Source organism: Bos javanicus, chromosome 7 (genome assembly GCF_032452875.1).
Source record: "Bos javanicus breed banteng chromosome 7, ARS-OSU_banteng_1.0, whole genome shotgun sequence".
NCBI classification, from domain to species: domain Eukaryota; kingdom Metazoa; phylum Chordata; class Mammalia; order Artiodactyla; family Bovidae; genus Bos; species Bos javanicus.
Window position 1 is genome coordinate 11,949,940 of NC_083874.1, and position 12,106 is coordinate 11,962,045.

The window sequence follows — 12,106 nt, forward strand, 5'->3', positions numbered from 1 at the left end:
TTTGTCTTGGGAGGGCCTTGAGGAGGCCAGATTATTTAGGGGAGAAATTTATCACACCTATGTCTTGCTGGCTCAAAGGTTGTTTTGGAATTGCATTTTTCCAAAGAGTGTTTCTTGAAACTCTGATCCCTCAAAATGCTTCTTGACACCAAGAAGAATCACGTCAAATAGCTGCAGGGGAAACGGCTTTCTCTAACCTGCCTCTCGGAGACTCAGCCTGTGTGTTTACTTTTTTATTTGGTTGCCATTCTCGATTTTAATAAAGAAATTCTTATATGGCACTCAGCACCAGACATGGTTCTGAATGCCTTACAAAAAAAAAAAAAAATTTCTCATAATAACCCTGTAGAAGTTGGTACTCTGCTTATCCCCATTTGACAGATGAAGAAACTGAGGTCCAGAGAGGCAAAATCACCTGCCTAAAGTCAAACAGCAAGCAAGTGGGAGAGCCCAGAGAGACTGACTCCAACGTTGCTATTCTTAGCCACCCAGCCCTGCAGCCATTCATACAATCTCATGATATTTTTATCATTATTAATCCACTTAAGTTAATTATCTCATTATTGTGTCATTAGTGTATTAAAGGTACTGATAAGGCCTGCAATTCATAATTTAAGTAACTTTTGGAGCCCCTACCATGTACCAGGCATATATTAACTCTTTTGATCCTCACATTCTTATTAGATGTGATTATTATGGTCGTTTCACTGATGAGGACACTGAGGTACGATAACTTGCCTAAGGTCACTCAACTAATTAAAAAAAAAAAAAGAAATCTACTTAACCCAGAATTTCCCAGTTTGGTTTGACTATATGACATTTTATGCATAGAAAGGTTTTTCATCTCCTACAGATTCAAGGACAGTATTCAACTCAGTCTGTGAGTTAAGATGTTCCAGGAGGGTGGTTTGGAAGTGATAGGAACTTATAAACAGAGGTGGGAATTACCTTCCCCTGCGGAGGGCTCCCCTGCCCTAAGAGGGCCCCCAGGGGTAGGAGCTTGATACTCTGTTGGGTGTGGGACCGTGGGAGTTAGAGATCCCAGATAGTGGTAAGTGATATAAGGAGATGACAGAACAAAAGGGCTCAAGAGCTGTTGTCTGCGCGTCTCCCTGTCCTCAACAGCCTTCGCCGCCTGTGCCATTACATCCTGAACCTGCGCTACTTTGAGATGTGCATTCTCATGGTCATCGCCATGAGCAGCATCGCCCTGGCGGCCGAGGATCCTGTTCAGCCCAACGCACCACGAAACAATGTGAGTCTCCCCCAGCAGGCTCCTTCCCAGCCCAGCTCCTCTGTCCCTTTCTCCTGCCTCGTGAAAAGCTGATAGCTGGGGTCGAAGGAATGTTAGGGTCACCCCTGGCCACAGCCCCCATAGCCACTGGTGGGGAGGGGAGGCTCTGATTCTGGGCTTGATGAAGGATGTTCCTTGAGACAGTGGTTCTGTGTGCCTGGTGGGGAAGAGATGGCCCAAGAGTGGCTGGGGCTGAGAATTGCTGGAATCTCTGGTGAGGAGGGTGAGGCCATAGGCTGTGGAAGGGCACAAGCTCTATGTGGGGTGTAGGGGAGTCCGAAGGCGGAGGGTGCTCCGGCAGTATCATCTGTGCAGCCAGGTCTCACCAAACGGACTTTTTCATTCTGACTTGGAGTTTTGAAAGAAAGGATTGTTTTGACTCAAAAAAAGTAGAAGTGTTAGTCTCAGAGGTGTCCAACTCTCTGCAACCCCACGGACTGTAGCCTGCCAGGTTCATCGGTTCATGGGATTCTCCAGGCAAGAATACTGGAGTGGGGTGCCAGTCCCTTCCCCAGGGGGTCTTCCTGAACCACGGATCGAATCCAGGTTTCCTGCATTGCAGGCGGGTTCTTTACCATCTGAGCCACCAGGGAAGCCTTTTGACTTAGTCACAACCTGAACTTTTAGTCAGGCACAGCCTAAACTTTGAGATTTTAGTGGGCTAAGAGCTAAAAAACTCTCCTTTTGGGGCCCCAGGGTCTGCTAACAGCCCCTGTTCACTGAGCACTTGCTGAGTTTCAGGCGCAGCCCCAGATGCTAGGGGTATCCCCGTTGGACAGATGAAGAAACTGAGGCCCAGAGAGGTTAAGTGACCTGTCTGGGGTCACACAGCAGAATTCCAATTCTGCCCACCCTAGATCTCCCAACACTTCCCTCAGCTGTCACCATTTATCAAGCACTTACTGTGTGCATGTCCCCGCTTGAGTCCTGCCGAGCAGAAATGAGTGTTGTTGAGAGGGGAAACCAAGGCACCAGCAGGCCAGGAGGTGACAGAGGCTGGACTGATGGCTGTACCATCTTCCCCAGCTCCTTTCTCTACCGCCATCACCCCCAACACATGGGAACCATTTTCCACTGGGAGCCTGGCCTGCCGCCCTCGCTAAGTAGGTTAGGAGCCTTGGCGAGGCTGGCAAGTCCCATAAATCAAGCCTGTCTGCAGCTTACTTTGCACTTTCCCTGCCTTCACTGGCCTGGCAAGCCCCTTAGGGACCTGATAGGGGAGATGGAAGGAAATAATTAGAACAAAGCCCCCAGAGGAACCTGGTACCAGGGCAGGGCTGAGGCTGCACTCTGTTATCTCCTGCTGCCCACTTCCCCCATCCCCCAGGACCCAGGGAGCCAGGCTCAGGGAGGGGGCCTCCTGAGAGAGGTCAGCAAACCCCCTGTCGACTCTAGGAGACTGGAGCAGGCTTCATCTCTGGCAAGGAGAGCATGGGCATGGGGGGTTCCGGGGATACCCCTGAGCTCCTGGGGCTGAAGAGAACCCTGACAGGGCTAGGAGCAGCCCCCGTGGAGCATTTGCAAAGTTCTGGCTCCCCCACCCCTGCCCCATCACTCCTAGTTGAAGCATCTCTCCCCAAAGCCCTCCCTCTTCCGGGATTCCCTGGTGGTCCAGGGGATAAGATTCCACACTTCCATTGCAGGGGGTATGGATTTGATCTCTGGAGAACTAAGATCCCACATGCCCGGTGGCATCAGCCAAAAAAAAATTTTTAAAGCCCTCCCTCTTCAAGTGCATGGTGGCCTCTTATTGGCAACTGACACCCTGGGACCCCTCCCCAAGTTCTGTTCATTAGCTGGTCTGGAACAGGCCTCAGAAAAATGAACAGAACACATACAATCCATTCATTTATCAAGGATTTTAAAGTGCACACACCCATGTAAGCACCACCCAAGGCAAGAAGTATTAATAGAACAAAACAGACCTCAACCATAGGCACCTCTTCGATTCATCCTTCCCTGTGAAGCTGGGTTCACAAGCAGGAACAAGGTCTGCAGACATGTTCAGGTGTCATGAGTTGGAGCATCAAGGGTGTTGCTAGTAGCACAAGAGGGTAGGGATCAGGGACACTGTTCATCACTCTGCAGCACACAGGGCAGCCCCACCACAGAGAAGAATCTGACCCCTATTGTCAACAGTATGTAAAAAGCCCTACCCTAGAGGTATCCAAACCCTACTTCTGGAAAGAGCATTTCTTAGCTCCTCTCATTTTCCCAGCTACACGTTCATCTTTAAACACTAGAATTTATTTCTTCCTACTTCTAACACTGAACAGATGGAATAATTCTGTGCGTCTCTTCCATCACTCAACCTTGAGATGAGTTCTTATTTTCTTGGGTGGTGACAGTCATTCTTTTCCATTGCTGTGTAATATTCCACTCTGTGGCATAATTTGTTCTTCCATCTTCTGGTTGACGTGTATTTGGATTGTCTGCAGTTTAAAATGCTGTCACCATATCCCCCTACTCCTGACATGGGGCCCCTGGGCTTGACTCTCTCCAGGGTATAAAACCAGAAATTGAGTTTCTGGATCATAGAATTTGCATATGGTCAGCCCCAAATTTGCAGCCAGAATGTTTACTGAGCGATACAGTGACACACACCAGCAACATCCAACAAGGCCTTCACTGCGCCACAGTCTTGCCAACACTTGTGCTGTGGGTTCTTTCATTTAGCCAACCTGGTGGGTCTGGAATCTCATCAGGATTTTGATTTGTATTTCCCTATGATAAATGAGACTGAGAATTTTGGATTCCACTGAGTCACAGAAAATTGCCATTTGTAGAACTCGAAAGGATCTATATATTAGACATGGTTGAACCTAATTTATTGGCCTTTTGATTTCCTCCTGCTCCATTTATTAAGTTCTCCAGAATTTGATTCACCTGACCGCCTGGCCTACCTTTCTTTCCATTCAATGCTTTATTTAGTAATTATTTAATAAGCAACTACCACGTGCCGGGTGCTGAGCTAAACAGCAAGGATTGACGGGCTGTACGATCGTCCCTGCACTCCCAGAGCTCGCAGAGCACCAGACCTTTATGCATGTTGTCTCAGCTGCCTGGTACACCTCAAATGCTCTCCCACCACCACCCCCTCAGCCTTCCCAGAACCTTCCAAGCCCTTGCACCTGCCACCCATCCCAGGAAGTCAGCTATCCTGGCCACTCTGGTCTCGGAGGGCCCTCCAAGCACCACACATGATGAGAACGTGAGCTGTGACCACACAGATCGCACAGCCCAGCTCCTGCAGGATCCAGGGCAGCCCCAGCCTCGTGCATTCAGTCAGCAAGCATTTCTTGAGTATCTGCTGTATGCCTGGCCCTGAGCTATAAGCTGGAGATAGCACAGGGACAGGCAGACATCCCTGCCCCCGTGAGGCTGATGTTCAGGTGGGGGAGATGGACAGTGACGTTATTAATAACTATGACAAATAGTTTGCCAGGAAGTGATAAGTGCCAGGGGTGAGGGATGTAGGGGAAGGGGTAGACTCGGTAAGGAAGATTCCAAGCTTCAGGAAAATGGAATTTTAAACAGGCAGTCAGGAATGTGATATTTGAGCCAAGCCATAAAGGAGGAGAGAGAGAATATCAGGTGGAACATGGGAAAGAGTATCCCAGGCCAACAAACCTGTACAAAGGCCCTGAGGTAAGAATATCGAGGGTGGTAGAAGTGGAGTGAGCCAGAGGAAAGTGGGACAAGGTGAGGGAAGGGAGGTGGCCGAACATATTGTCCAGGGCCTTGGAGGTCAAAGAGGACTTTGGCTTTCACCCTGAGTAAGGTGGGAGCCATAGAGGGTTCTTGAGCAGAGAAGGGGGCAGTGATCTGACTTGTGGGCTCACAGGCGCCCTCTGGTGGCCTGCTCAGTAATTAACAGCCCTCACTACAAGCCAGATCTGAGGTCAGCCGCTGGGGTTACCGCGTGCTGGGCACTTTGCCAGCATCCTCATGCCACTCAACATCCTCACGCCAAGGTCACACAAGGGATGTGCTATGGCATGGCCAGGAAAGAGGCCAGAGTGCAAGACATTGCCTGTCCAGAAACCGCTAGTACTTGGTCTTGTGTAAGTTAGCGAGGAGAGGGAGAATCAACCCACTCTGATGAGGGTATGGCTGCGTACTTGGAAGGAAATGGATGCCGCAGTGAGGTCGGTCCCCAGTGTCTGTCCTGGAGGCTAATCATGTTTAGGAAACTCTATGTGGGAACAGTTGTTCACCCAGGAGACCAGAAGGTCAGAGACACTGGGGGATCAGACTTGTTGCCAAAAGAAGTAAGAGTCTTTCCTGAACTTCCCTGAGGCCACCTCTAGTCCATTTAGGGCTTTTGGGCAAGTGAAAAGAGGCACCCTTCCCATTGGTAAGCAAACGATCCTTAACAATGATTTTGTTAGGACTTTGCTGCCATCTGCTGGACAGTTTCATTCACAACATACAAATCTGCACGGAGACAGGCTGGGAGGGGCCCTTGTGCAGTGCAGGACCTGCCCCTCTGTACATGGCTGCAGCATTTTCTCATGTGGGTGGAGACTCTGTTCCCTGGGGACCTTGCTAGAGGCCACATACCCCAGTGGGCCATGGCTAGGTTCACGGGGACTGCTGGAGCAAGCCAATGATCCTCTGCCCCCTTGCTTTTATCTCCTGCAGGTGCTGCGATATTTTGACTACGTTTTTACAGGCGTCTTTACCTTTGAGATGGTGATCAAGGTGAGTGCCAGGGCTCCACAGGATTCTGCACTCTCAAGAGTCCCACCTTGGTGCAAGAGGCTCACCCCAGAGATGGGAAATACTTGGTGTGTTTGTGGAGCAGCGAGGAAGTTGATGTGGCTGAAAGTGAGAGAGGAGAGTGGGGAAAGCAGAGCAGGGAGATGAGAGCAGAGGTGACTGGGACGAATCAAGCAGGAACGTGGGGGCCACGGGACAGTCTGGGGCTTTTATCCCGAGTGAGGTGGGAGCCATGGAAAGGTCCGAGCAGAGGGACATGACGACTCGGATGTTCACAGGCACCCTCTAGCCTCCGTGGGAGGTCAGACTTGGAAAGAGGAGCAGGGTGGGAGGTGGGGAGTAGGGGATCCAAGAGAACTGGGAGCAGATGATTGCTCCGGTCCAGGCAGGAGATGATGGAACCAGTCACGGTGGTGGCAGACAAGGTGGTAAAAAGTGGGCAGATTCTTGGAACGTTTGGAAAGTAGAACCAATGAGGTTTGCTGATGGATCTGATGTGAGGTGAGAAGCCGGGGGGACCCTGAGGTTTTGACCTAAGAACCAGCAAGTCAGAACTACCTTTCCCAAGGTGGGAAGCGGCCTTGAGCGGGGGCTTCTCACTCCTCCCTGAGGTCCCCTGGCCTCTGACCCATCCCCTCAGGATGAGGTGGTCCTGTTGGCTACCATGCTTCCTCCAGGGGCCCCTCCACCAAGCCTAAAAGGGTAGATATACTGCTCCCCAGGGTGGGGATGAGGGATCAGAACGCTGTCTCTTCCTCCTCAGATGATCGACCTGGGGCTGGTCCTGCACCAGGGTGCCTACTTCCGTGACCTCTGGAACATTCTCGACTTCATAGTGGTCAGTGGGGCCCTGGTGGCCTTTGCCTTCACGTAAGTCTCCTCCTGAGGACTTCACTTACCACTTTGTCCCTCCACCCCCAACCCACTGGATCAGGGGACATGTTCTCGAGGTGTAGAGATGGGAAAAGGGGGCTCTGGGGTGGCGGGAGGCATCCGCATGCTACCAGGAAGAGCTTCGATTGGCTTCTGCATGATGGCCACCATGGAGGAAGAAGGAGAAGGGCCCCCACCTTCTACCTCCTCACACAGCCATGCCACCAACCCCTTGCTGTGCTGCTTTCTGTAGACTAGCCCCACCAGGACATTTCATTTTCCTTCTGCTCTACAAGCTCCGCTGTCTCTTTGGGGAGCCCCTAAAAAGACAATTAGGAAATGAATGTGCATGAGAATTTGGACCCCCACCCTATGCCTGCAGGCCCTGTAATTCTAGACCTGATGACTCCCCTCATGTGTCTTGAACTTCTCCTGGCAGTCCTAGGACACTCTGAAAGGTCATGTCTCATCAGGCCACTCCAAGATGGCACCCGAGTTGTGGGCAGCCATTCTAAAATAGCACCCCAGGGGCTGAGAAGCCATTCCAAGATGGTGCCTAGATTCTGGGCAACCATGTCAAAGTGGCAGTTGAGTTCTGGGCAGTCATTCCAAGATGGCACCCAAAGGCTTAGTAGCCATTCCAAGATGGTGCCCACATTCTGGGTGGCAATTCCAAGATGGCATCTAAGGACTGAGTAGCCATTAGCTCTTAGGGCCCTGGTAGCAAACTCAGCAGTACATTCCTTAAGTCGTAGATGTTTGGGGTCAAAAAAACTAATCAGCTCCTAATCCAGAAACAATTCTTTTTACAGACCTTGTCTGTGCCCAATCACAGTGGATCATTCCTAAAAAGGAGTCTCGGACTCAGACCCACCTCACCCACATAATGAGAAGTCAGGGGCTTCCTCTGTGCCCCTGCCTCCTGGCCCCCTCTCAGCAGACCTGGAGGAGTCCTTGAACGGCCCCCCGACCACACAGCGAGGACTTGGTTTGTCAGGAGGCCAGCGTGGTGGCCCATTTCCAATTTAAGGGCTAAAGTGGGCCACTCCTGGGAACACAATGAGGTCAGGTTGTGTCAGAAGAGCTAGAACTCTCCAGAGTTTCTGAACACCTCTGAGCTGGTAGAGATGTACCATGAAAGTCAGGAGGCGGAATGTAGTTCTGACTCCAGCCAGACTTTCCGCCTCCTTCTCTTTATCATCTACTTTCTCCTCCTCTTTCGGTCCACTCTCCCTCTACCCTCCTTTTCTTTCTCTTTTATTCCTCCCTCCCTCCTCTCCCCCTTCTTCTCTCTCTCCCACTTTTTTAAGTATTTGAGTATTTGGCTACATTATTATTAAGATGTCCTGTAGATTTAATAGTAATAATAATCAAAGTGAAGTGCACAGCAAATTAGAGGGGAAAGATTGCCACAAATAAAACAGGGCATCCATGGCCTTCATATATAAAAAGCAGCTACAAGTCAGGAAGAAACACTGAACCTCAATAGTTAAGTGAATACAGGATTTAACATAGAAGTTTCACAGAATGCTGATTAATAAAAATGATCAAAAAAAAAAAATTCAAGGTACAATTGGTTTCTTATCAAGTGAGCACAAATTTCTTCCCCCCAAAAAAGATTTTAAAAGGCAATACACTGTGGATATGAGAATGTAATTAAATATGCTTCTCCCTCCATCCATCAGTTATTTGAGCGACTCCTACAAGGAGGAATCAGTTAGGAATCATGCTAGCTTCTGAGAAAGTTTCAATTCTGAAAAGCCTGGGGGTGAACCCCTCTCGGATCCCCTTCCCTCCCTTGGTCCTGTTGCTGTCTTTCTCTGTCTTTCTCTTTGCCCCTTTTCTCTCTCCTGCCCTCTCTCTGACTCCCTGTCCTGCCCTCTCTGTCTTCCCCCTCCAGCCCCTGCCTCCACTACCCTCCCCCTCCCTTCTTCCCCTCCCCTCCCCCCTTCTTCCCCTCCCCTCCCCCCTCCCCCTTCTTCCCCTCCCTTCCCCCCTCCCCTCCCCCTCCCTTCTTTCCCTCCCCTCCCCTCCCCTCCCCTCCCCTCCCCCTTCCCCTCCCCTCCCCTTCCCCTCCCCTCCCCTCCCTTCTTCCCCTCCCCTCCCCTCCCCTTCCCCTCCCCTCCCCCTCCCTTCTTCCCCTCCCCTCCCCCTCCCTAACCTTCCCCATCCTTTCTTCCCTCTCCCTCTCCTCCTCCCATCTCTTTTTCTCCCTTCCATCCTCTCCCTTGCCTTGACCTTCTGTCTAACCTGGGCCATATGGCCTGGAGAAGGCGGGCACTCCACCATTCACTCTGGCATCAAAGACCCAGTCCCCACCATGTTCCAACCTGGCGTGGTCTCCAGGAGCAGGGAAGGCAAGCGCAGGGAGGCACCCCCTCCCACACTTCCTCCAGCCCTCCAGGATGACATCTGGCCAGCAGCTCCCAAGTCCCCCAGGGCTCAGGAAGAGGCCACGTCCATCTCCACACACAGCCCCCCTACTTTGCCCGCTGTGGCCTGGCCTGGGTAGTGGGTTTCGCCCTCTGTTTTACACCCCTAGGTGTAGGACAATAGAAGTAGTGTCTGCTGCCCATCAGTTCATCCTTGGAACTTTCCTTCCAGACCTCTGTGGGAGCCAACAAGTTTCATTGCCAAAGAGGGGGCCTCCACCATTGCCCTGTCCCACCTCCATCCCCCATTTGACCTCGAAGTTTGGGAAACAAGCCTCTCAGTCATAGAACTTTTGCCATAATGGGCCTAGTTTCCCTGAAGCTACAATTAGACTCAATTTGAAGCAAGCCTAATCTGCAAAAAACAAAATTATTTTTCCACCCAGAATCAATCAGCAAAAGGATTCTTTGTGTTTGCAAAAGAATCTGCCACAGGGAGCTGATTTTGTGTTTTTAATTTTTTGAGTTTTCCCTTTAAATATAAAGTTATACAAGGGCATTCAAAATGAGCCTACAGCTCACAGAAATCTGGCAGCATGTTTGCAGAGTCAACCTTTGAAACTGGTTTTATGAAGTTGCTATAGGCATAAAGCCAGCCAGTCCGTGCCCTTGAAAATCCCTGTTTCAAATTGTTTTTTAAATTCCTATTTGAGGAAAGGGTCTGGAAAGGGATTTCAGGTCATCCCTGTGAGTCTCAGTGAACTTATATGTCTTGCAGGAACTGGGGTGTGTAGTTTTGCCAGTAGGATCCTGACGAGTGTTAGGGATGTTCTTGGGGTTTTAGAAGGGCTGACAACCCGGGGAGCACCTTTATGTGATGGTCCTAGGGATGGAATAGGTAGGCTCTGAGACCCCACCCCTGCCACACCCTCCCCGCCTCACTGCCAAGAATCCATCTGGTCCTGCCACTCCCCCTCCAGGGCAGGGCTACAGGCCAGGCACAGCTGGTGGAGTGCCTTGATCTAGCAACTTGTGCATGCCTGGCCATTCCACCAGAGAAGGAGCCCTCAAGCTGCTATTCTTTTCCCCAGAAAAGTTTCAGAGTCCTCCCTTTGGCTTCAGGTTCCTGGCCTCTCTTACCTGAGGTCTCTTGCCCTACGAGGCCTTTCCTTGTTACCAGATGGATGTCATGTTGGCAGGAGTAAGGGATGCTCTGCGGAGAAGGCACTGGCACCCCACTCCAGTACTCTTGCCTGGAAACTCTCATGGACAGAGGAGCCTGGTAGGCTGCAGTCCATGGGATCACTAAGAGTCGGACACGACTGAGCAACTTCACTTTCACTTTTCACTTTCATGCATTGGAGAAGGAAATGGCAACCCACTCCAGTGTTCTTGCCTGGAGGATCCCAGGGACAGGGAAGCCTAGTGGGCTGCTGTCTATGGGGTCACACGGAGTTGGACACAACTGAAGCGACTTAGCAGTAGCAGCAGCAGCAGGGGATGCTCTGACAGCCTCCACTTGAGTGCCCAATCCCAGAGTCCTTTGCTTCCTTCTTTCTGTTCTTTTAATTCACGTTTTCTGTCCTGTGTCCCTGTTTCCTCATAGACAAAGCTGAGGTCCCCAGCAAGTATGAAATAAACCAGATTGTTTAAAAAAAAAAAAAAAATGGTTCCTACAAGCCTGTTTGGTTTCTCTCTAGATGTGCGAGTCCCTGAACCTCTCTGTGCCTCAGTTTCCCCATAAATTTGAGATACTTGACCAGATAATAATGACAGTAACAGCCTCCATTTACTTAATCTTTACAGCCCCATGTAAGAATTTCTCTTATTATTCCCTTTTAGTACATGAGGAAACAAGCCCAGAGAGATTGTGGCGGGAAATGAGTCTAGCAAGATCACTAAGGGCTTAATGGCCCAGTGGTTGAGAATCTGCTTGCAGTGCAGGAGCCTCAGGAGACACAGGTTCAATCCCTGGGTTGGGAAGATGCCCTGGAGGAGGAGATGGCAACCCACTCCAACATTCTTGCCTGGAGAATCCCACGGACAGAGGAGCCTGGCAGGCTACAGTTTGTGGGTTCGCAAAGAGTTGGACGTGACTGAGTGACTAAGCACGCAGGCAGGATCACTAAGGTTGAATTCAACTGTCAGATTCAAGGTTGCCGCCCAACTCTCAGCCCTGAATGTGGACGCTTTCACAAATCAGGAGGATGAGACCTGACAGCCTGGCCTGGCTGGGTTCCTCGAGTCTCCAGCAAGGCCTAGAAGTCCAGGGGAAGAGGGCATGAGACTATTCCCTTCTTTGTGGAAAGGAATCTTGCTGTTCTGGCCTGTTGGGGTGGAGGCAAGGATTCTGCAGTGCTGTGATTGTGGCCCCGTCTGGGATATGGGAAGATGATCCCTGTGGTCTTCCAAAGGATGTGTCGAAGCTCTCGTGTTGGTTTCTACCCCTCCTGCACCTCCCCTAAATATCCGTGTGTGTGTGTGTGTGTGTGTGTGTGTGTGTGTGTGTCCTGCTCCATCCACTGACAGTGTGCCGTGTCCATGAGACCACCATTAACACACCATTTCATGAGTCACCACACATGACATCACGCTCTGTGCCCATGCATCGGGGTGGCCAACTGACACTTCTCAGCAGCTGGGGGATCGTGGTCCTGCCCTCGCTGCCAAGAGTCCATCTGGCGCTGCCACTCCTCCCGCAAAGCGGGCCAGCATGGCCGGCAGAGCGCCTGGGTCAAGCCACTCCTGCATGCTCAGGAGCCCAACTGCAAGGAAGCCGAAGGAGGAAGCCATTTTTTTTATTATCCTCCTCAAAACAGGCCCTACCTTTGAAGGCATTCTTTTG

At 50.9% G+C, this 12,106-nt stretch overlaps 1 protein-coding gene across 5 annotated transcripts in view; it reads left to right on the plus strand.

The window, feature by feature from the left end:
- CACNA1A (calcium voltage-gated channel subunit alpha1 A) overlaps nt 1-12,106 on the plus strand; it is a 253,586-nt gene that overhangs the window by 182,028 nt on the left and 59,452 nt on the right. For all 5 annotated transcript variants that reach the window (XM_061421929.1, XM_061421925.1, XM_061421926.1 and 2 more), the window contains 3 exons: nt 1,126-1,255; nt 5,939-5,998; nt 6,780-6,886. In XM_061421929.1, coding sequence (XP_061277913.1) covers nt 1,126-1,255; nt 5,939-5,998; nt 6,780-6,886 — 297 coding nt within the window. The remainder of the gene's footprint in view (nt 1-1,125; nt 1,256-5,938; nt 5,999-6,779; nt 6,887-12,106) is intronic.